At 45.0% G+C, this 23,035-nt stretch overlaps 1 protein-coding gene across 1 annotated transcript in view; it reads left to right on the top strand.

Moving 5' to 3' along the window:
* The window catches only part of LOC147653414 (uncharacterized), a 31,526-nt gene extending 8,702 nt beyond the window's left edge, over positions 1 to 22,824 (top strand). The window contains exon 2 of the mRNA XM_086886571.1: positions 20,779 to 22,824. Coding sequence (XP_086742697.1) covers positions 20,779 to 20,898 — 120 coding nt within the window. The 3' untranslated portion in view covers positions 20,899 to 22,824. The remainder of the gene's footprint in view (positions 1 to 20,778) is intronic.
* The last annotated feature ends 211 nt before the right edge of the window (positions 22,825 to 23,035 follow it).

Here is a 23,035-nt window from a genome sequence, read left to right as displayed (position 1 = left end):
GAGCAGCTAAAAACTAGAAGGAAAAGAACCGTGACTGGCCGCTGCTCAGCACTGAGCTGTCCTTTTGCTTACCTAGGCAAAGGCTTTGCTCCACCCCTCAGCAGATGTTTGTGATCATTTCAGCAGTGGCACTGTAGGACTTGCACAGGGATGGTATTTTCTCCAGCACAAGGAAAAACTACTTCTATTTTACCCAGTATTAGTCTGCTTAAAATTTGCTTTAATATAATCAAATTAAACCCAAAAGATAAACCCCATCTCTTCAAAGTGCTCTAGCTTGATGCTCAGTTTTGGGCTGTGGTTGCCAGAGGAGGATTAACACCCTTCGCTCCTCTGACATCTGCAGGAGCTTAGCATCTCAAATAAAACAGTGTCATTTGTACAAATTACATTTATATTTTAATGCTTTGGCAAATTCATTTAGGAGATTATGGCCCTGGAAATTTGGCCAGAGCCCTTCAAGAGACTTGAGAGAGTCCTTGGACAGGATCAATTTTTTTTTACCCTCTCTGTTTCCTTGTTCTCTCTGACCAAAATCTCTTACTAGACCATGCTACTTCAACTTTCCCTGTTAATCTTGACTCTGTAGCTGGCAGCTGTCTGGGGAGAGTGTGTGTGGGCTGGCAGTTCTTCACTCTCAACATAAACAGCACCTAAGTGAAACCAGACTTTGTCATTGCATTTTTTTTCTTTGCTCTTCACTCCCACACAAACACAGAGGTAATGGCAGCACAGAGCCTTTTATCCTGGCTAACACAACTCATTTTCTTCCATGGCCTGCACATATGCAAAATAAAATCCATCCTAGTGGTAGAAGCAGCAGGCTCTGGTCAAAGAGATGCTGTCCCTAGGTTGGCACATCTCTGCACAGGCCAGTGAGCACTGCCAACCCTCTCCCACCTGCAGAATTCCCCATCCAACGACTCTCTTCTCATCTTTCACATGGCACTGCTTTAGCTGATCCCAACCAAAATGATGCAGTTTCCCTTATTTGACTAGAAGCTCCTCTTTTTGCTTTTTCTAAATCTCTCTCTTACCTCTTACTTCCTCAGCTTGCATCAGCTGGGTTATTCTTTGCAGAGGGGTTATGCAGTTGCATTTCAGCTGCTGTTCTACAGCATCTCCTGCCTAGCAGAGTGATGAGGGTCAGCCTAAGAGCTTCTTTCATGCCCCCTCCCACACTGAAACCTGTTCCAACAGCTCTTGGGAGTAATGGACCTCCTCTGAGCCAACAATAATAATAGAAATAGTAGAGCTTTCAGGGAGTGCTTGGAAGTCACGAGACCCTCATTTAAAGGGGATTAAGGAGAATTTGTGAAGTTTCATGAAAGGTACTTCTGAAAACAAGATATTGTAACAGGAGCACTTTGAAACCTCCACTAGGAAATTGGAGACCGCATGAGACTTGACAGGTTTTGGGTTTCATCACCAACACAGAACAGCCCCGGGTCAGTGAAGAGGTCACACCCCTTCTACTCTCAGGGTGAGCTCGAGGGTCCTGGGATGCTGCTGTGTGAGTAAACACTGGCATCCCATTTCCATTCAGTTTTTGGCTTTTGCTCACTTTAGCACCTGCAGAACCAGTATGGTTCAGCTCCATAGGTGTTCATGCCCTGTTTGCCTGTTCTCCATAGCCTTGCTCTGAACTCAGTGTGAGTGTTAGGGTAACAGTCTCCTTCCTCCTGCCTTTCAGTAAATTAAAGGGTGTTTGCAGCTCTTGGGGGGAGATAAGATGCAGTTTGAATCAATGGAGTAATTACAGAAGAATATGATACTAATGGGACTGATTTGAATGCATATCTAAGGATGAATGCTGTGGCTCCCTGCCCAGACAGTGCACACTTTCCCCATGATGAGTTATTTATGACTTGACACATCACAGCTCTGCTGTTTTGTCGTTGATGAAGCAAACTCTGTCAATATTGTGCATTCTTACTGATCCAAGGCTGGCTGCTGAGCAGTCTTCACATCTGGTACAGCCATGGCCACCCCCTCTCCAGCAGCAAAAGCAGAAGAGAAAGGCTGATACAGCTCCACCAAGGGCAAGTTGTGCCTCAGTGACCATAGAAGTGTCCTTCCTTGGTGGAGTGATGGCACCAGTGGACATGAGAAGAGCTCTACACTTTGAAGCTTTTAAAAACTGTGACATTTGTAAATGAGAAATTAAAAATACCCAACTAGAATAGATTTTTCACATTTCAGCCAAGTATAATCATATAAATAATTTCAAACACTGCAACCTCATAATTTCAAGACAAGTTTGTTTTTATTGCACAAGAATTCAGCAGTTCCTCATCTGGTATTATAACTTTGTTTAAAAGTTATAATACCAGATGTATGTGTGAAATCAAGTCCCAGACCCTGAGATTCTCTGGTCTGAAATCATGCACAATTTCTGAAAGGGAAGAGTGGCAGGACCAGCTCTCAGGAAACTCAAACAATACACCAAAGCAGTAAATAAAAATTATTTATGCTGAGTCACCATCCATTGGCGGAAAAATCTCATTAGTAGGATGGAATCTGTTCACATACAATTTAGAGTGGTGAAAAAGAAAAGTATTTAAGGTCCAAAAATGGCCCTGAGATGATAGATACAGGTAAATGTATAGGGAGAAGAAGAAAATTTTTGTGCCAACCAGATTCCCTCCGAATGTCACAGTAAGAGCCCATGGGTGATTGCTGCTCCTGCCCCAGCACAGCTCCAGGGACAGCAGGGACTGGAACCAGTTATTTGGGCTCTGACTGAAGCCAGTGGCCTTAAGCAACTGCTTGTCCTTATTTTTCTGGCTATAAGTTTTTGAGGAATTCTCCAGTTTTTAGAGGGATTTGTCTTTCTTGTAGGAGGATTTTCCCAGAGGGCTTTGTTCATACACATAGGGAAGAAAGCAGACACAAGCAGATTTTAATTAAACCATTCTTTCAGCTCCCCAGGCTTGTGCAATTTAACTTCTTCTCAGAGATAATATTAATACTTACGTCATTTTTTATTATTGTTAGTTTTGCTTGTGGAATTGCACTGGCAAGAAACCCGCTGGAAGTAAATGCTCATTGAATCCTATTGTTTCCATTCCCTTCAGCCATCATTTCTCAGCCAAAGAACAAATGTTACCAGCAACAGGAAGGAGCTTGATTTTCCAACAAAATCAGCAGAATTGTACACGAATAGAACAGGCATAATATCTCACTAAGATCTGCCTGGTTAAAGGCATTATTTGTCAATAAAATTTTTAAAATAAAAAGAAACTGATACTGTCTGTAGAGAACTGAGATGGAAGACTTAGAAATCAGTGGCATTGCAGAGGCAGAGGTGAGGAGAAAGGAAGAGCAGGGGTGTGGGAAGTGGAAGGGGTGTTCCACTGGCCCCCAGTCAGCAGCTCTCCCCCTCTCCTCAGCTCATTAGCAGCCCTGATTGCCATCTGAAGTAATAAAATAAACAGCACCCCAGTGGAATATCCTGGGATTAGCCTCAGGCCTGTCAGGGCATGAGCTCAAACTTTGCTCTGCTCTGAAGAAAGGACAGATAAGCAAGAAAGTAGACTGAGTGAGCTGGTTATTATATTGCCCTCCAAATTTCAAACCCTGAGCTGGTTCATGTCAGAGGCTCAGCGTTTGTTGCAAGCGCAGGGAGAACAGGCAGCTCTCGTGGAGCTAATTGCAAAGCCCAGTTAGGTTCTAACCCCAAGAGGGAGAAATGCAAACAGTCAGATGTAAAGAAGCATCTGGAGCCCAGTGTGCTCCTTCCAGGAGACTCTGGGTGCCAGACAGAGCCATGTCAGAGTTGACACTGACATGCCAAGGTGATGTCTCAGCACCATATGGGCTCCTAGCAGAGATGTGCTGCCACTCCTCCCCTTCACAGGTGAAATGCTGAGGGGTTTCCTCTGGGCTCCCCTCATCTCCCTGTGCTGGAGGTGGATGCAGGAAGGTGATCCCTGGCTCTTCCTGCCCTTGGTGGATGAACTTCCACTTTCCAGCACGGGAGCAGGACTATTTGAGCTGAGTGTTTTTGTGTACCCAGAACTCTCTCCCCAGTCTGCAGAACTGTGTAAAACACAGATGATTTAAAGAAACCATGCTGCTCTTCAAGATGCACCAAGGCATTGAAGGAAAGAAGTCTAATCTAATCTGATGGGTTTTTCATGACGAGTTTCTTTCCTAAAATACAATGTCACAGTGATTTTCCTCTCTGCTCTGATAGCTGTTGCAGTACATGGGTCTGGCCCTTTGGTCCTTTTCCACACTTCTTGCTTTCCTCTCCTCTGGGCCTGCCTTTCACCTTTTATTTCTTAATGTTTCTCCCTGAAGTACATGTGCTGTTCTAAAACTTAACCTGGCTTTTGAAATGCCTATGTAATGTATAACAAGAAATGCTAGGTGTGGGATCTGGAGGATCCCATTTCCTTCCCGTTCCCTCCAAAACAAAGAAATAATTTAAACTTTTGGGCTGATGAGCTCCTTGAGCTGGGTTTTAGACCCAGTGTAGTTGGTTCAGGCACAACCAGCAGGGTGGTGGACTCGTGGAAGGGCTGAGCAGTAAATGGTGTGTGACCTAAGCCAGCCTGTCACCCAAGAAATCACACCCCGAGAGCATGGCCAGCAGGAGGCAGAAGTTTTTTGATGCTGAAAAACTGCAAGTGAGGCAAGTTTTGGGAGGTGATTGAAACCTCTCCTGATCCTGCTTCCTCTCCTGTTCCTCCCGAGGTCAGTGTGGTTTGCACAAGAGCAGCACAGAGATCTGACCAGGTATTTTGTAATTTCAATCTTTTATTCTTTGTCCCAAAACACAATCATACAATTTTATAACTGAAATGATGTCTCTTTCTGATAAAGAAATCTTTATTGTTGTTTGGCAATCAAAACAAAACAAAAAGCCAAGATGGAAAACTGGGATCAGCTCTAATAAGTTTATTAATATTCACCATGACTGTATGTCAGAAAGCTCTAGTTTCATAATATGGCTTCTAAAAGTATTGATGTTTGGTAACAGTGGAGGTATTTTGGCTCTGCTCCTCTGTCTTTCCTGGTTGTGTCATTAAAAGCATCGCGAGGGTGACACCAGCCAACCTCTAGAAATACCCAGCTACAGTGATGCTGCTGATTGCCTGTAAATGATCAGTTCAAAGGCTTTTAATGTATTTTGGCCCTCAGTCATAATGGATCTCTGATGATGGCAAAGGGTAAGAAGATAATGGGCATGTATCTTCCAATGCTGTGCTTCCCTCCTCCTACCAGCCTGCTCTGTTCAGGTGGAGCTGGGGGCAGGAACCCAAACCAGTTACATTGCAGATCAGTCTGTAAGTGAAATAATAAGGAGCAACTTAGCAGAATTACTGAATTGATGCAGGAGTTTGGCATCCCATCATCTTTCTGCTTACCCTAGGGGAGTGTGGTGAACATCTGTCATTAATGTTCCAGGTCTTTCAGAGGACACGGGCCGTCTAATATGGCAAGGCAACTGTTTTTCAACAAGAAATTAGAAGGGAGCTACTCCACTTTAGTTTTTTAACTTATTTTTTTTATCTTTGTCTGTTTACTGGCTTGAAAACTAGGGTGGGGAAGTTTGAAAGGAATGTCCCAAGTAACTGGAATGCAGGGATCTGATGCAGAGCTTTCCTTACTGAAAATTATAAAAATCCTGTCTATTATTATCAGGAGATTTGTGTGGCTGATACACTGCCAGGGTCAGATTAGGAGCTCTGGAAGTTTAGCTTTGGTTTCAAAGGGAGATATTCAGCCAATAATCCTTTGCAGGTCTGCACAGGAATGCAGAGGGGAGTTGTCTCTCTGCTGAGGGACTGACAGATTTATTACCCTGCTATCTGCAGTGAGCTGGGCTTGCAAAGGGCAGCAGTGGAAGGCTGCTTCCTTGTCTGCAGAAGACATGAAGCCCTGCCTTTCTCAGAGAAGGAAATCACGGTGGCTCCTCCCTCCCAGCAGCTCCTTTCCCCTTCCCTTTCCCGTTCCCTATTTTCTGTCCCCCTTCCTGCCATATTGAGGCACTTTACAGCATTTCTGGTAGCTGTACCCCCAAATTTCTACAGCCCTGCCAGTGGTTTCTCTTCAGTAGAAAGGTCCCTGAGAAAAAACGTGTAGTACAGAACATGGTGTCTTGTTTTCAGCTTATGGAGCACCTCTGAAACCCACTCTCCTTCTCCCTGCTTCAGAGAGACTCCTACAAACAACATCTCCTTTCTTATCTTTGCAAAACCTTCTACAGAGAAGAGTCTGCAGCTTCAGTACCCCAAGCTTGCCATGTGCTGCTGAGAATGAGGGTGGCTGTTCTTTCTGGATATTACATCTGGATTGAACATGTATTATTTTCTTAAGGCTTTGGAGCATTTATCTTTTAACCCAGGCTTTGCAGAGCAGCATATGCAGACTTCACATGCTTCATTTTTTGTGCAGTGGCTCCTCACCTGCCCTCCTCCCCAGCCTTCCTTATCTCCAGAGTCTTTGGCTGTAGAGGGAAGACCCCTTTTTCCTCCCAGCTTTGGCCTGTAGGTTGACACATGGATCAACCTTGCCCCATCTGCACTCCTGCCCTCTTTGTTTGTCCCCTCTGCTCCCCAGTTTCTTGCCACAGCAGGGACTCAGGAGGTTTGGAGCAGTTTTAGGTGGGGCAGGAGCAGTCTCACTGCTGTAACCCCACAGATGGAGCTGGTGTTGCAACAGGGCTCTGCCTCACCCTGTGCAGACACTGAGGCTCACAGTGATCAGCAGTGGCTGGTGAGACACAGGCTCCACGCTCTGCTGGGCTCCCTGCTCCCAGCCTTGTCTCTCCTAAATGTATCCCAAGCATAACTGGAGGATAAGAAGCTGTCCTAAATGAGTTGGGGTGAATGGCTTCCCCACAGAGCAATATTGCTTATGTACAAATCCCACCCACTTGGGAGGACAACTCCATCCTTTTATTTCCACCTTCCTGCCTTAATCCAGGATATACCCTGGCAAGCAGCCTGCAGGCTCAAATGACCTGTTGGCCTCAAGCCATTGCTTGCATAAATTCTGCAAGGAAGTCTGTCAATACTGAAACACCCAAGAAATGAGTTTGTATCAAATTCCTCTGTTCTCTCATGAGATATTTGAAATCAGACCATAGCTGACAGTTAAAGGTTTGATCACATTCCTGGGAAAGAAGTTGCTTTCCTTTATATCTTGCATATTGGGAGCCTCACATTTATGGTACTCCCACATCCCTGCAGGATAAAATTGCTCATTTCTGCTGATGTGGTCGTGCAAAGTCCTCTAGAGAATTAGAAATCACTGCCTGTCTTCAGAATGTTGATGTAATAAAAAGAAGGTGCTCTGAAAGAAATCCATGACAAAATGAATAGCCTGAGAAGGCAGAAGGAATCTTTATGCACATCTAATCTAACCTCCCAAAGAGCACAGCCTTGACTATTATATAGCAATATTCCCACAAAGACCAACAAGAAAATTCAGCAGCTTCTCAGCTTGTCTTTGAAAGAGATGTCTGTTTTACTCCATCACTTTTGAAAGGGCATTGCTTTGAGCTAAGAAGCATGGGGGTTTTATTCAGCTTCTGCAGAAAAAGAAAAGGGGATGCAGCCTTCTTCTTACTGCTGGTGGCTGAATTTGCTTCTTTCTCTAAGTTCTGGTAGTTTGAGCTTCCTGTAGGCATTTTTGCCTGGTTAACTTCTGGGAATTGTTCCTCATTAATGAAAGATTCCTTGTTAGCAGCATCCTAAACACCACTTTCCTGATGGGCCTTTGAACTTGTGGGAAGGCAACACCTTCCTTTTCTGGAAAGCAATTCTGGACCAAGGATTTGAAAGTTATTTGTGCTTGGAAAGCAGAATGCATTTGATAGGAATGCAACTGTTTTTTCCCAGCCAAAAATCACACCTGTGAGCCTTTGATTCAGGGAATCCTATTGTGATGAAAAAGGCTTTGTAAAATAGCTGTGCAGTCTCCCCCTGTGAAACAGAAGATTAAATCGTGATTACCCTGCTGTTGACTCAACTGTTAGCAGCTGAAATATTATTTGCTCAACACACTTAACTCAGTTATGATCTGAAGAAAGATGCTGTGGTTAGAGTGATTCTGAAACACAATGAAGCTGCACAACTTCCCCATTAAAAGAAAATTATTCGTATTTACCAAAGGGAAAATTAAAAGCAGGTTTTCATGAGAAGTTCAAACCAATCCAGCTCTGCCTGGCTGCCAAAAGGGACGGTCCTGCTTGCCTGTCCCATCCCACCCAACCCCATTCCTGGCTGTGCATTCCTGCCATTGCCACTATGCCAGGCTAGCAGCTGTGGAACCACGTGGTGAGGCAGGTCAGCCAGCTAATCTGGCTGAAAAATGAGCCACCAAACACATCCAGCTTGCTGGTAGCTGTACCACAAGTTGTGCTGACACAAGGGAGCAAGAAGAAACATGCAGCCAGGGCAGGGAGTAGGCAGAACCACATCTTTGTGTGACAATCTGGTCTCAGATTGGCTTAAACTGGCTGTAGGGACTGAAGGGTCATACTGGAGCTGGTCCAGGACAGTGAGGTCCTGCTTCCCTCAGAGGGTTTTATAAGCAGAGACCAGAAAATCTCTTGACCAAAGTCAAGAGGAAGGCTGGTGCTGGCAGCAGCCAGAGAATGTGGGTTGAGTGTGATGGGACCCGAGCCCACATGTGGCAGCACATCACCAGCTCTGCCCAGCCAAGGCTTGTCGTGGTCAGGAGCTGCTCTAGGATCCAACCCTTTGTATTCCTGGTGATATAAAGTTGTAAATGCACGTGACAGCCCATGTGAGAGATGGTGGTGGTGTCTCCCATGGACAGGTAGTGATCCATTGGCTGGAAGGGACAGGGAGTCTCCAAACCTTTTCTTCTCATTCCTGCACATGGGTGAAAAGATGAATTTCCTAGGGCAGTAAAGGAGGGAGTAACCCTCTCCACATTGCTACTACCCCGTGTAACATGCATTTAATGATTTGTGCAGTACTAACAACTCAGTTCCCACTGCAGCTGTTTCCCCCACCAAAGCACAGATGATATGGGCTGCTCCTGGCTCCCAGGTTTGCATACACCCTCAGTGAGGGGATGTCTCTCCCCAGATATCATTTCTGCATGTTTCACACTGTGCTGCAGGCTGTACTCAGCCTCCTGCTCTGCGGCTGACGCACAGCTCAGCCTCTCCACTTGCCACCTGCACAGAGGGGGCTGGAGGAGTGCTGGGGATAAATCACTGAGGAGGAACATGCCCGTTAAGGGGGGACGTGACAAACCCCTGCACTAAGGCACTCCAGCACTGTGCATCTTGTTTTCATCTTGTGAAAGCAGAACATTTCTAGATCGTATTTCTACCAACACTAGTGAAGTTTAGATAAAAGGGTTTTTCATGGCTTTTTGACTCATTTTCCTGTCTAATGCCAGAAGAGGAGTGCAGCCCCTCTGATCTGAGTGCTGGGTGTCCAGGCAATCCAAGCCTGCTGTAGCTGCCCATCCTCCTTGCACTGTACATGTGCCATCAGCTGGTTCCCAAACAGTAACGAGGATTTTCCCCTTACCAAATCCCAGCTAAAAATGTGGGAGAACTAATTTTGAGCCAGCAGGAGCTGTAAGGACAAGGCTACAAGGCAAAGGAACAGACAGAGTAGTTGAGGCTGAGAAACTGTCCTTCAAGGCTCCCACAACATAAATTTAAGATCAAATTTATTTGATCTTATTGTGCTATTGTTTAACACAAGTCAAAAAGGCCAGTCCATCCTCTCCCTCTTCCTTCCCCACACTGCTGTCCTGGTGCTGGCATGAAGACTGGTGCATTTACAGAGTGACCAGGGATGGGCAACTGTGAGAGGACCCCAGTGCTGGTACTGCCTGAGCAGAGAGCCTCACCCTAAACTGATTTGCTCCTCTGAGGGTCCCTCCTGGCTTTCAGCATTGGTCCCATGGAACTGTTCTGCCAGACAAAACATTTATTAGATTTGTTAAAGCTATTTTGCTGATAAAGATCTCACCATTCCCTCCCCCAAAAGCTCTACCAAGCTTCAGCAGAAATAAGAGCACAGAGGCTGCTGTTTTGCTGCCAGCTGGCCCATCCATTCTGTAGGGTTGAAGAGGAGTTTGGGGGTGATCAGTTCATGACTCAGGAGGGTCTTTCCAGCCTGGCATACCCAGGTGCCCCTGCCACATGCAGGGACATGATCTAGCATCTCTCTCTGCCCCACTTCTGATCACACAAGATTGCCAGCCTGTTCCTTCCAACCTGTGGGCAACAATTAGGTTTTCTGTGGGGATAACATCTCACTGCATCTCTCTTGATCAAGGATGAGGGGTCTTTTTCAGTCTCTGCAGGTTTGGGTACCCCTGGTTCTGAGTGTATCTTCTGCAACCAGTCAGCAGCCAGGGCTCACAATGGGACTGTGCTCTGTGGGAAATGGGAACACTTATTAAAGGAGCTTAAGCTTGCTCAAACTTTCACAGCAAGAAAAAGCAGAATGGAGAAGTCTTTATCCATCACTTTATAACAGACTTAAAGCAATTCTCTTTTGGAACAAGAATACAGTGACCCCCATCTGAGTAACTGATAGCCAAGAAACACAGTTATTACAGTAATTAATTTATTAATAGCCAAGTACCAGTCATGAAAGAAAGGTACTTGCTTTTCTAAGACTTTTATCTGAATGATTTAATGTTGCGTGACTGATTCGTGCTTTTGAGCAAACCAAGCTGTACATTAATCTGAGTTTAGTTTTTCTGAAGGGCAGTTCAATTCCAGGTTTTCAGCACTAATAGACTTTTATGATTGCAGAAGTGAAGTTGAAAATAAACCAGAGACTGCAGAACATCCTTTACCCTGAAAGTTTGGTGACTTGTGGAGGCCAAGCAGATTTATGTATTTTTCCTTGTAGAGGTCACATATTTTTAGCTCCCAGACAGTTTTGTGAAATGCAGAATCTGAATCACCAGGCTCTGACACAAAAGTAACCAGAGACTTTTAAAAATTCGTTCTGGTGTCTTCTGTGTCTCTTGCTCTGGATTGTTGTTGTTGTTTTTTTGTTTGTTTTTTCTTTAGGTGGGTTTTAAAAATTATTCTAAGAATAGAACATCACTGGAAGCACAGGGATAGGTGGATGGCAGAGGCTCTTTGGGAGCGAAGGGTGGTGGCAGAAGGAAGGAAGTTCATGGTGAAGGGGCACACCTAAAACCAGAGTCTGGGAGTTGAGAAACCCATTGAGGAACGTGCAAAAGACACCCAGCATGTCCTCAGGGCCAGCAAGAGAACCTCAGTGCTAGAGAATATCAATAGGGGAAGTTTGCACTGGAGAGGACAGAGATGGGGTGCTCTGAGGAGCAGCAGGCAAAGTTTTTGCTTTGAGTTTTACAGCCAAGACTCCAGATGTAAATTCATGGGGATGGCTGTATGGGAGGCTGGTGGGCACGTGGTACATCTGAATATCACACAGCAAGGTGCTGCAGAGCACATATCCACACAGGAGGATCTGCCTGGTGAATTGTAGTGCTGTGTACACCCACACAGTGCAAAGCCAGGGATCTGAAGCAGTTACATCCTGTGATTCCTGTGAGTCCTGTCCATAGAGCACCTCGCTGCAGTGCTGTTTGACACAAGTGACATCTGGGCTGCTGTGTCACTTGAGGCCTCCAGTGTGCCACAAAAGGCCTGGGAACACTGGTGACTTTAGCTGGAAGCATGTCATGGCATCCAAGCCACTGAGCCCCCTGCCCCTTCGTGCCTCCTCTCACAACACACGTGCACACAGCATCCTCTGCCATCCCAGAGCAAATTCATTTCCTTCCACTGCTGTGGCCTGAGGGACTTCAGCTGAGTGCTACAAAGGGAAAAATTAAGAAAAAAATATCTCAGCTGTTCCCCTGCTGTGTGGGAGCACAGAAACAGCTGCAAGTGGCTGTAGCTCCAACCTTCTGGGAGATGACTTTTTGGGAAATGATGAACATTGAACATTTGAAAGCTGTCCTGGGGCAGTGAAAGAAAGGACAATGCTGAGAATTTTAAGATTTGCTTTCATAATCTGATTATCTCCAGTATTTCTCTATCCAAGACAGCACAAGCACAAGCACAGTACCTGTCTGTCACCCACCCACACTGCCTTGAGATGGACATTTGTCTGTGGGTCAGGGGATCCTCTAAGACCATAACTCCTGGCAGTGGAAAATGGCTACTTTCACATTTCTAACAAAAACCACATTTTTTGAAAATGCTTCCTGTACAGTCACCTGGAATTCTCTAAAACCTCCACGTTCTCTATCAAACTGAGAAGTGAAATGTTGCTCCCACCCTGTTTCCTCCCTTTTAACCTCAGCATGAAGGCCTGGACAGAGAAGGGAAAATGCGTGAGCAAACACTTGTTTGCACTTAAATAAATTCCAACTGAGAAACAAAAGAGAGCACTGCAGCTTTTCCACCTTCCCCTGCCCCACCAGCTCTGCTGGAAGGGACCTCTCTCACCCAAATAGCCAAGCTCTGCTAATGCAGTGACCCCCTGGTGCTGCTGCCCATTATTGGTGTGTCAGATTGAGGTGGTGTTCCTTGGAAGCTGTGCTGTGCATCCCCAGTGCTCCCCGTATCAATCAGAGGAGCACTGTGCTGTGACACAGAACCTGGATCCCTCTTTTTGCCATTTTTCATGTTCCTCCACTACTCTGGTGCAGTTCATGTGCAGCTGATACTGGAGCTGATCCCTGCAGAAGCCCAGGGGCAGCAGTGTGAGCAAAGGGGCTTTTAGAGAAGGGAGAGGAATGAGTGCTGTGAGTGTGTCTGGGGGTGCCCCAAAGCAGAGCCACTCCCAGGGAAAAGGGAGGCTCCACAAAGGCTCCTCGCTGTAGGTCTCTCCTGTGAGTTTGGAGAAGCACCTGCAGTATGTGCTGGGATGGCAGCAGCCTGAGAGTAGGCAGGAATAGCCCTGCTGTGGGACATTTTCCATTCCTGGGTGTTTGGCAGCTGGCTTTAACCACAGAAACCAGCAGCTTCTGCTTTCTCAATTCTTATTGCAAAGCCCTTTGCAGCATTGCACAACTAAGCCTCACATTTCAGCCATCTGGCAGTATTGCTGCATCAAGGACAAATATATAAATGAGAATTTGATGAGGATTTCCTTTCTTTTCCTCTTCCTCTTCCCCTTTTGCTTTCAACTTTGTTTTTTTTTTTTGCTTTGGGCAAACTTGCTCGCTTGTCTTTGCTAGCTATGGGGCAGTATGGTATGGAATAATAGAATCATTAAGGTTGGAAAAGACCTCCAAGATCAAGTCCAACCTTTGATTCAGCATCACTGTGCCCACTAAGCCATATCACAAAGTGCCACATCTACTCCTTTTCCAGTTCCACAGATCCAGCAGTATCTTCCCTTGGCACCAAAACACACAGCAAGAGTGAGGAGGTGAGGGAATATTTTTATTCATGGAAATGATCTAGACTGTGATCCTTAAATATCCAGTCTCTCAAATATAGTCACACACTGGCAGGATCACCAGAAGTAGTGTGGGATGCAAGGGAATTTGAAGGCAACTATTCCTGGAAACTAAATGTCTGAAGGACAAGACTAAGCAAATGTCAATGAAAGTAAAGAAACGAGTAAAGAAGCCTATGTGACTTGTTCTTTGTGAAAAATCTGTGCAAATACCACTATTGTCATAAACATGATCTATTTTTGTGTCCTCTACACAGAAAAGTACACAGATGTCTGCTGAGTGCAGACAGGGAGACCTGGCTCATCCCTCTGCCTGTGTTCAGCTCCAATCTTAAATTTCCTCTTCCCACTACCCAGAAACCCCTGTGTTGATATTTTGCTGCCAGATTTTTGAATGGATCTCCTGTGCTCTGCCTCTGACCTGCTCCTTTATGCTGAGAAAGCTTTGACCAGGTTCCTCAGGGGCAAATACCTGGCCACAGCTCATGGCCCCTTTTTGCTTGAGCTGTTTGTCACCTGTAATACAGTGGGTTTCCATCTTTTCTTTGGTGCTGGATGGACTCATTGTCAATTTTTGTGAGATCTGCCCTCCCTTTCAGATTTGGGGAAAATTCTTGATGGTGCTGTAAAAGTCATAGAAAAGTAATTTAAAGGGATTTATCTTTTGCACAAATATTAAGCAATACTTCTTGTTGTAGCCTCCTGTCTCCTTATCTTTCTAAAGTAATGACAAGTAGCTTTAATATAACTCCTACTCTCCTTACAGATTTAGCCACTCTATCATTATTAAAAATGTGTCTATTTCAGGTGATTGTCAGTAAATTCTGTTTTGGGTGAGTGGGAATCAGCCTGTACTCATGAGCTCATGTGTGTCTTTTTGCAAGTGCAGAGCAAATATTGCAGGAAAGGCAGAAATCAGGATAGGAAAAAGACATGGAAATCAACAAGTTTAGCCAGGGAATGTGCTGTGTTGTAGCAGTGAGTTGGTTATAGATAAGCTGTCTGTAAATCACAGTCTGTTTCTGGTGGGTATATCATTCCTGGGAAAACAAGAAGCAGCAAAATTTGATTTTTCTCCAAACAGGTCCAAAAGCAAAAACCTTCAAAATTTTCAATAAACATACTCTTTTCTGCAAGAAATCTATAAAATTACATGTTCCCAGTAAGGTTTTGGTTGTTTTTTTTATCCTGCATTTATTGTAAGACCCTCCTTCCCTTCATTCAGTTTGTTTCTACAAACCCTTTCTCTATTTAGAGACACACAACAATTGCAGGCCCAGTGTACTCTCAAGGCTACCTTTGAGACCCAGAGGGTGGAAGATCAGGACTGACTTTCTGTTTTTGACAAACAGGATGGGGTCTGGAATACAATTCCAAGCAGAGACATTAGAGTTAAATGTTTGAGAGACCTTTTATATCTTGAGGTGGAATTAAAATTTGTTGATGCATCCAGTGCCTTTTAATACAATCAAGAGGCTTAGAGATGCACAAAGTGAGGCTTTTATTTCAACTGAAAAGTGGTTTCTGCCCTAAGAAATTGTGAGAAAATGTTTCTGTAAAAGGACAAAGAGGTTTTTCAGGCAGAAAGTACAAAAGCTGTTTACATGGGCTTCAGCATTTGATCACAAAGCCTAGGGCAGGGCTGGAGAGAGCTTGTGACAAAGCATTCTTCCTTGAGGAAAACCAGCAAGAGGGAGTGAACTTCAAGAACAGATCAGGCAAGGCCAGTTTCACTGGCTATAAACCCCTTCAAAATGCCACCCCTCTTTGTAAAAATGCCACCCCTCTTTGTGAAAAGCCATTCCACCATAAAGAGGACCCTTTCCAAAGGCACTTTGCAGTGCTGGCTTTGCCACTAACCTTGTAATTCTGACACAAAATAAATGACGTGAGAAGTGAATCCTCTCAAAATAAAATAAAAACCAAAAACAAAAAACAACAACAACAACAAACCCCAAACTTTCTCAAATATAATTTTGAGAAGTAGTATTTATTTCTATACACCTATTTGTATATTAAAAAGAGAAAAAGCAGATGAGTCCAGGAAATTCCCCACTGTCTTGCTGTTGATTTTATGCAGAAAGAGCTAGGATCCTGCAGCAGTGGGAAGCATACATGCCACATGACACATCTGGAAGCTTCTTCTGGAGCTGAAAACCCCAAATCAAGAAGAGCCTCTGGCTCCCACATGCTTTTGTCTGTGTGACTTGCACTGTTCATGGAGAAATGTGCTTGCCTTAGACCCACACCTTAAATTAAATACAAGGGGAATCTTCTGCTCAAGGAGCTCTGACCTGGGTCAGGGATGGATGGTAGAGTGGCTCAGCAGCTGTTTTCTGACCTTGAGGTCAGGCTGGTGCCTTTGCTGATGGAATAGGATAGGACTTTATTTTTTAGTTTGTATCAAGTTTTATATGCCTAGAATTAAACACCTGTTGGGATGGCACTACAGCCAGTTTTAGCCCTGAGCAATTGAAGCTGTGACATACGAGTTTATCAAGGTGAATCCTACAAACAGCTCCATTCTCCACCACTATGAAGGCAGGCAGTACCTCTGACACCCAGAATGGCTGATGCTGTGCCTCACCAACCCTGGGTCCTGGACTAGGGACATTGGTTGGACTTTTGCCACCTGTCCTGTGGTCCTTGTGGGCAATCCCAAGTTTGCATGAGTGATGCACATCACTCTAAATTACTGGGAGCTCAGAGTGGTGATGATCACAGTATAAATGTGGGATTCTGAGTGACCTTCACAGCAGCACCTTCCTGCCACTTTGAGGAAGAGAACACTTGAAGTTTGTGTCTATGTCAGGTGTCAGGGCTTTGGTCAGAACAAGCCAGAAAGTCCTTCCTGCTCAGGAGCAGTAATTCTGATAGCTCTCAGATGAGGATGTGGACACTTTGAGGGCAGCTACTACTCTCCAGGCATTTGTGTGAAAGGTCAGTGAGGCTCTTTGCTGGGATTTAGGAGAGCCTGGGAGCGGAAGCTGGGAAGTGTGGGTGTGTGTGATGTCCCCCATGGCTTGTCCAGGCTGAAGAAAAACATCTGCCAGATCAAGTGCTCCCTGCTGGCCTGGTGGGCACTGGAAAGATACAGCAGACAGGATGTATGTGAACACCCTTCATGCACCTCCATCCTTCCTGTGCATCCTGTTATCAATGGCTTTTCCAGGATCCCACAGCTTTCTCCAAGCTTTACTTTTATCCCTGGAGACTCTGTGGGTTTTGCTCTTTGTCAGGGACCAAAGAGACACAGTCTATGTTAGAGAAGCACAAAGGCAGATATTTTGCCAAGGAGAAAATTCCGTGGTTTGTCTATGAGCTGCAGAGGCACATCAGAAATATGTAACAATCAAAGCTGAAAGTCCAAACAGAGCCATAGCTCTGCTACCATCTGTCTCTTTCCCCCTGACATGGACCTGGGAGATTAATTAGGAGGGTTTAGTGACTCTTTGTTCAAGTTTCTTGGTTGGTCATCTACCACTACCAGAGCTTTGGGCTTCCTTTTCAACTTCTTCCCCAAGCAGAGCCCTTCCAGCCTGTGTGTCTCTGGGGGCAGCTGGTGGGGGCAAAGGGCTCTGTCCCCAGAGCTCTCCCCTCATGTCAAACCTCTGCCCAAATTCTCAGTGAGCTGTGGCTGTGCTGCAGGAGAGGGATGGAGGTGCCGAGTGCCTGCTGGATGGATTCCCAAATAACTCTCACATGAGAAGGGTGCTGCAGAATTTAAACCAGTTGTGGTGGTGGGAAGCCAGAGGTGACTTTACTAGAGGAGGTGGGGCACAAGAGAAGAGGGGAGAGGTAAAGGGCCAAGACCTGGGGTGAGAGTTGTGCACCCCACTGCTAAAACCATTGCTGGCTCTCAGCCATTTGACCATTTCTTTGCAGGGTGATACAGCTGCATGCTCTGCTGGGCCAAGGGGAAACAGAAAGATCAGCTTTAATTATTACAGCCCAAATTACATGATGGAATGAACTGATCATGCAGCTCGTCTCTATGTCATAGTTGGCATGTGGAGCAAATACATTTGTTTCCAAGGATTATAGGCCAGAAATATAGTTATTATAAATCCTCTTATCTATTCCACGAGGCCTGTAAGAAAACCTTTTCTTTTTATCTTGGAAGTGCTGAAATAGGTATGAAATGTTACTTGCTCTGCACACCCATAAATATGGCTCTTGCCTATCATGGTGCTTTCATTCAAGACATTATTTCATGCCCCTGGTATGTCATTAACCACACCACCCCTTCCTTATCAGCCCACTCCTGACAGGCAGGAGCACTCGTGCACTGCTTGTCCTGTTCTTTTCTGATCCCTTTGGGCTGGGCACAGGATCCCAGGTTTGGGTTGAGCGTGTGACCCTCCCTGCAAGGAGAGACACAGGGCTTAGTGCTTGCAACCTCCAGAATCACTGATAGGCTGGAAAAGTTAACCTGGATCCAAGCCAAGCTGTGCCTGATGGAGAGGTGACCATTTTCCTTTCTCTCAGAAGGGTTCTTGGGAGAACATACAGCACTTATGGCAGAGAGTCTCTTACTCCATGTAGCTTCTCTCCAGCTTCCCTTTACTGCCTGAGGCAGCTGCATTTCTGGTAGATATAGAAATTAATCGATTTTTAAAAACAAAAATGCAGAAAAGTGACACTGTCCCCTTGGATCCATCCAGCAGCTCCTGACTAAGGAATTGCCCCATCAAATCTGGCCTTGAACACTTCCAGGGATGGGGCAGCCACAGCTTCTCTGGGCGTCTCTGTTCCAGTGCCTCAACGCAGTAAAGATACTTAAGTCTGATTATATTTTCCAGGAGAAAGTGGTGGCCCCATGTAGTAGGGAGTTACACTTGTTTGGATGCTTCAGTGCTACATCCTGCAACTACAATAAATGCCTCCCTCACCAAAAATGTTGGTCTGCTGCAGTAAAGACTCATGAGACTCATCTCAAGTCCTTACTGCATTGCCATCTGCACCTTACAGGCTATCTGCCTTCCATGTCCCCAAAATCTGCCTTAAATTTCCACTTCCTGAAAAAAGGAGATGGTTTTAGAGACAAAATAGCACATAAAAATGAGAACAAAGCACTTATAGCATACCCCATTCATCCATAAGCTCAAACCCAAATGAAACACCTGTGAGGCATCTTGGCCACATTTTGAGAGTCACTGCCTTCAATGTTTGATGAATAGTGTTGCTTTTACATTTTCACCAAACAGGAAGAATTTCCTATTTAGAATTTTCTATCCAGAATTTTCCCATGGGGAAGGTTCAATTTGCAGCAAGATAATGGTGCTGCCATCATGGTGGTGAGGCAGCCTTCAGACAGCTGCTGAGGGATGAATGATGAGAGGGAGTCAAACGGTGCAGGGCATACAAAACCTCTGTGTGCAGATGGTGTGGCTCCCTCTTGGTGTATACCTTTGTGCTGGACACCATCGGCTTTACTCTCTTACAGGGACATTCACTGTGGCCAAGAAATGGTGGAACCTGGTGTGCTCCAGACTGGGCAGAGCAGTGGAAATCCAGGGAGATGGCAGAAGCTGGTGGAGCCTTCACCCAGCATGTCCCTGTGGCATTGCCTGCTCTTCCTCCCTGTTGTTGCTGCTGCCATCTCCTCCCTTCCATCCCCACGATTCCTGCTTTGCTTCTCTCCCCTCTCCGTTCTGCCTCACTAAACAGATTTTTCCTAAATCAATGCAGAACTTAATTCTCATTCATGGTCTTCTTTCCCCACCACAAGATTTTAAACAAGCTTCCAAGTGGAAGAGAACATTTGCTCCTTGCCCCCCACACGGTTGCTCTGTGTAGTTTCTGTCAAAACAATGCTGAATAGCAGCAAACTCTTCACTGACCCGTCACTCGAGAGGCTGTTGTTGTCAGCAGGTTCTCCATAACCGCCTCATCCATCCTCCAGCTCCACGTGGTGGCTTGGGTGTGTGACAGATTTGCAATCCACACTGCATTTTTAATAAGCCTGTCCTCCCTCTTTGGACGTCAAAGGCACTGTTCTGAAAGTCAATCTCAGCCTCTGACCTCTCTGAGCTTCCCTCTTATATTTAATCTGGAAATACTACTCTGAAAGACGAATATGATCTGCCTGCTTTATGCTCCAGCAGCGCCTCCCTGCCTTGCCAGTGGCTCTGGTGTTCTGCCACTGCCAGCACAGAGCCCTCCAGGCTGCCTCACTCACACTCATGTCCATGCCCCAGCTGCCACAACAGCACGTTTTTTAAATACCTCCAGCACTCAGACACTTCCCTGGGCAGTCTGTTCTACTGCTTGACAACTCTCATGGTAAAAAAGCTTTTCTTAATATCCAAAATAAACCTCCCCTGGTGCAACTCAGGGGCATTTACTCTTGTCAATTACACATGTTAATTGGAAGAAGAGACTGACCCCCACCTGCTACACCCTCCTGTCAGGGAGGTGTAGAAAGCAAGATGCTCCCTCCTCAGCCTCCTTTTCTCCAGGCTAAACACCCCCAGCTCCCCCAAATGCTCTTCATCAGATTTGGGCTCCATACCCTTCCCCAGCTCCATCAGCCTTTTCTGGAGCCATTCCAGTCCCTCAATGTCTTTCTTGTCCTGGGGGGCTCAAAACTGAGCCCAGGATTCGAGGTGAGGCCTCACCAGTGCTGAACACAGACAATCCTTGCCCTGCTCCTGCTGGACACACTATTACAGGTACAGTAGATGGCAGGGCTCATCTGATCCTCAAGATATCTGAGATGGCGAATCAGAAGTTTGGCTGTGAACAGATTTTATTTGAATGCTGAAGACATTCACTTACCAATGGGATTGACTTATCAATGAAGACCCACTTATCAATGGGAAAAATAATTCAGCCTTTTGCTTTGTTCTGTATTTGGCACCAATGGGTTTTTCAAAGGAATGCAGTTAGTATTTTCATAAGGAAAAGTTGAATAATTGTAGTAAAACTTTCTCTTTTGAAATGGACATATAAGCTTAATGATTTCAGCTGAAGCATGAGACAGGCAACACTGGGTTCAAGTGTCAAGATTAAATCTTAGATTTAGAGGTGGCTCTAGCCATCTTTTTCAGCCAAATTCTGTGTAGTTCTCTGAGGCTTCACATGATTTCTGAGCTCCACCTCCTCCATATGTACCATATGTACCCATCACTATGGGGAGGGGATACCTGACACAAGGGCTGTTGGGAGCCTTGCTTTCATGCTAGGCATGAGTTACAAGACTGTCTGATGAAAGATGTTTTTGATGTAATTCATGTTTCTGTCTGGTATTATAGTACTATATAGTACTATAATATAGTACTATTCAAAATTTTGTCTTGTTTTGACGAACAGTTTAATGGTTTGCATTTTCCCTTTTTTTTTCTGCTTTCTATTGGGAAATGCAACATAAAAGGAAGAAGAAGATGAAGAAGAGTCACCACAGAAGCAGCTGGATTTGCCAGTCTTGGAGTCTGAGCCCTTATCAGGTATGAGTGATGTTCAGAGCTTGCATCCATTCTGTGGAGCAAATTAAAACCAGTTTTTTCTAGATGGGCCTAAGCTGGGATGGTAATGTGCTGACATTCAGATCATGGCAAATTAAAGAAGAGATATCTGTGATATCAGGCCTGGAGCTTGTTGCATGTCTATTACAGCTTGTCTGTCTCTAGGGATTTGTTTCAATTTGTGAACATGGTGGTGCTCTGGGTCAGGCATTTGCAGCTAATGCAATTGAAATTGGCTTTCACCTTCTCCCTTGCAAAAGATAGTGACTATAGGTACATGCAGTATTTGATCTCTCCCTCAACCTGTACACTGCAGAGACAGGTTCTTACAGCATGAATAAAGAGGAATTTGTCCATATCCCCCTATAAAGAACTTCATTCCCTTTTTGCTAACAAGAAATGATTGGCCATGAAACCTCTCTGTAAAGTTTTGGACATGAATCACAGCCAGGCTAAAGGTTGTTAACTCCAGTTTGGTAGATCTTGCTGTTAAAATCATTGGCAATCCCCAAAACATCTGTTAAAAAAGATATCCAGCAGAGTCTTTTTTTCTGCCAGTCTGAGCCTGTTTTGGTGGGAAGTTCCTGCTTCTCCTACCTTTACCTGCCCAGATTTATTTTGGGAACCTTGTGCACCTCCTGCTTCTAGAGAGGTGTCGGGGGAAGTGGACAACAGGTATTTCTTACAAAGAGAAGCCTTCAGGCCTTCTAAGATCCATCATCAGTGTTACAGTCACTTCTCAGGCCCAGCTGCTGTATCTGCTTTGTAGACTCAAAACCCGGAGGAATTATATCTTCCCCTTGTGGCTTTCTAGACAAGCCAAAACAAAGGAGAGGACAGCACAGCTTTCAGCTGTGTAGGGTTTCACCCTACCTTTCCCTCCCTGCCAGGTTTGCTGTGTGCAGAGCAATAAAATAAAATAAAACACTCTCAGCAGATCTGTGGTTATAGATTGAAGGGGGCCTGTGTTTAATATGGGCCCACCAAGACAGCAAGTGAGACATCAGAGGTGGAAAAGGACCCTGGAAAGAGTTGCCTGGTCATCTATTTATGGTATTTAAAATTTTCTGGGCGAGTGAATTAATTGCTTGGTAATATCCAGTGCTGGGACATACGTGTGCCGTGGCCTGAATTCTCTGTTTATTTATGACAATACAAGCCCTGGTGCAAATGGCTGTCAGCAGCTGCAGACACTGAGATTTAGGATGCTGGGACTGGAGAGGGGAAAACACAGCAACAACTGAGCAGCTGCTGGTCAGGGCAGTGCATCAGGACAAACCTGCTGAGGGATGGCATTTGAGCTGATAAGAGATGTGGAAAAAATGTGAGGTGGAAAAAAAAGCCACAAGCCCAAGTGGGGACACCGTGTTCCCCACTCATGTCAGCTCTGAACCAGCCTGGCATGGACACACAGGGGCTCAGGTGCAGCATCTGTGCCATGTCCTGATGGCAGCATTGCAAGGATGCAGCAGTGAAATCAAACATTTGTACTGATGTAGCTTTTACCCTTCATCACTTGCAATCAGTCACAAGGTTGCTTTTATTTTTTGTGGCAGAGGAATGAAAGTGAACCTCCTGGCTCTGGCATTTACAATCCAACAGGCAAATTAGTGAGCAGAGACACTCTGAGAAGCACACAGCTCTGGGACTGGTGTTTCAAGAGTCAAGTGGAGATCAATATTGAACCCTCTGAACCACGATTTATCTAACCTCCATCAAAGAGAGAACATGGGCAAGGTTTATGTAATTTTCCAAGCAGATGAATTACAAATATTTTCCATGTAAAGTCTGAAAAGTTCAGACATAATTGTGTTATTGTTTTTCAACATTGCTCACAGGAATGTGTCTTTTTTAAAAATAAAAACCCATATATTTTCCTGACTTAAAAACAGAATGGTGCCAATAGAAAGGCAAGTTTGTGAAGAAAATACTCTTAAAAAAAACAAATAAGAAAAGGATTGTTTTTTAATAAATCATAAAATAATAGAATAAACTGTCAGAATGGTTTGGATTGTAGGGGACCTTAAAGACTATCCAGCCCAACTCTCCTGCCATGGACAGGGACACCTCTCACTAGATCAGGTTGCTTAAAGTCCCATCCAACCTGTCCTTGAACACTTCCAAGGATGAATATCTGAACAAAACTCAGTTCAGGACCAGCAAGAT

The sequence above is a fragment of the Cyanistes caeruleus genome, chromosome 4, assembly GCF_971803275.1.
Source record: "Cyanistes caeruleus chromosome 4, bCyaCae1.hap1.1, whole genome shotgun sequence".
NCBI classification, from domain to species: Eukaryota; Metazoa; Chordata; class Aves; order Passeriformes; family Paridae; genus Cyanistes; species Cyanistes caeruleus.
This window is presented reverse-complemented; position numbering and strand designations above follow the sequence as displayed.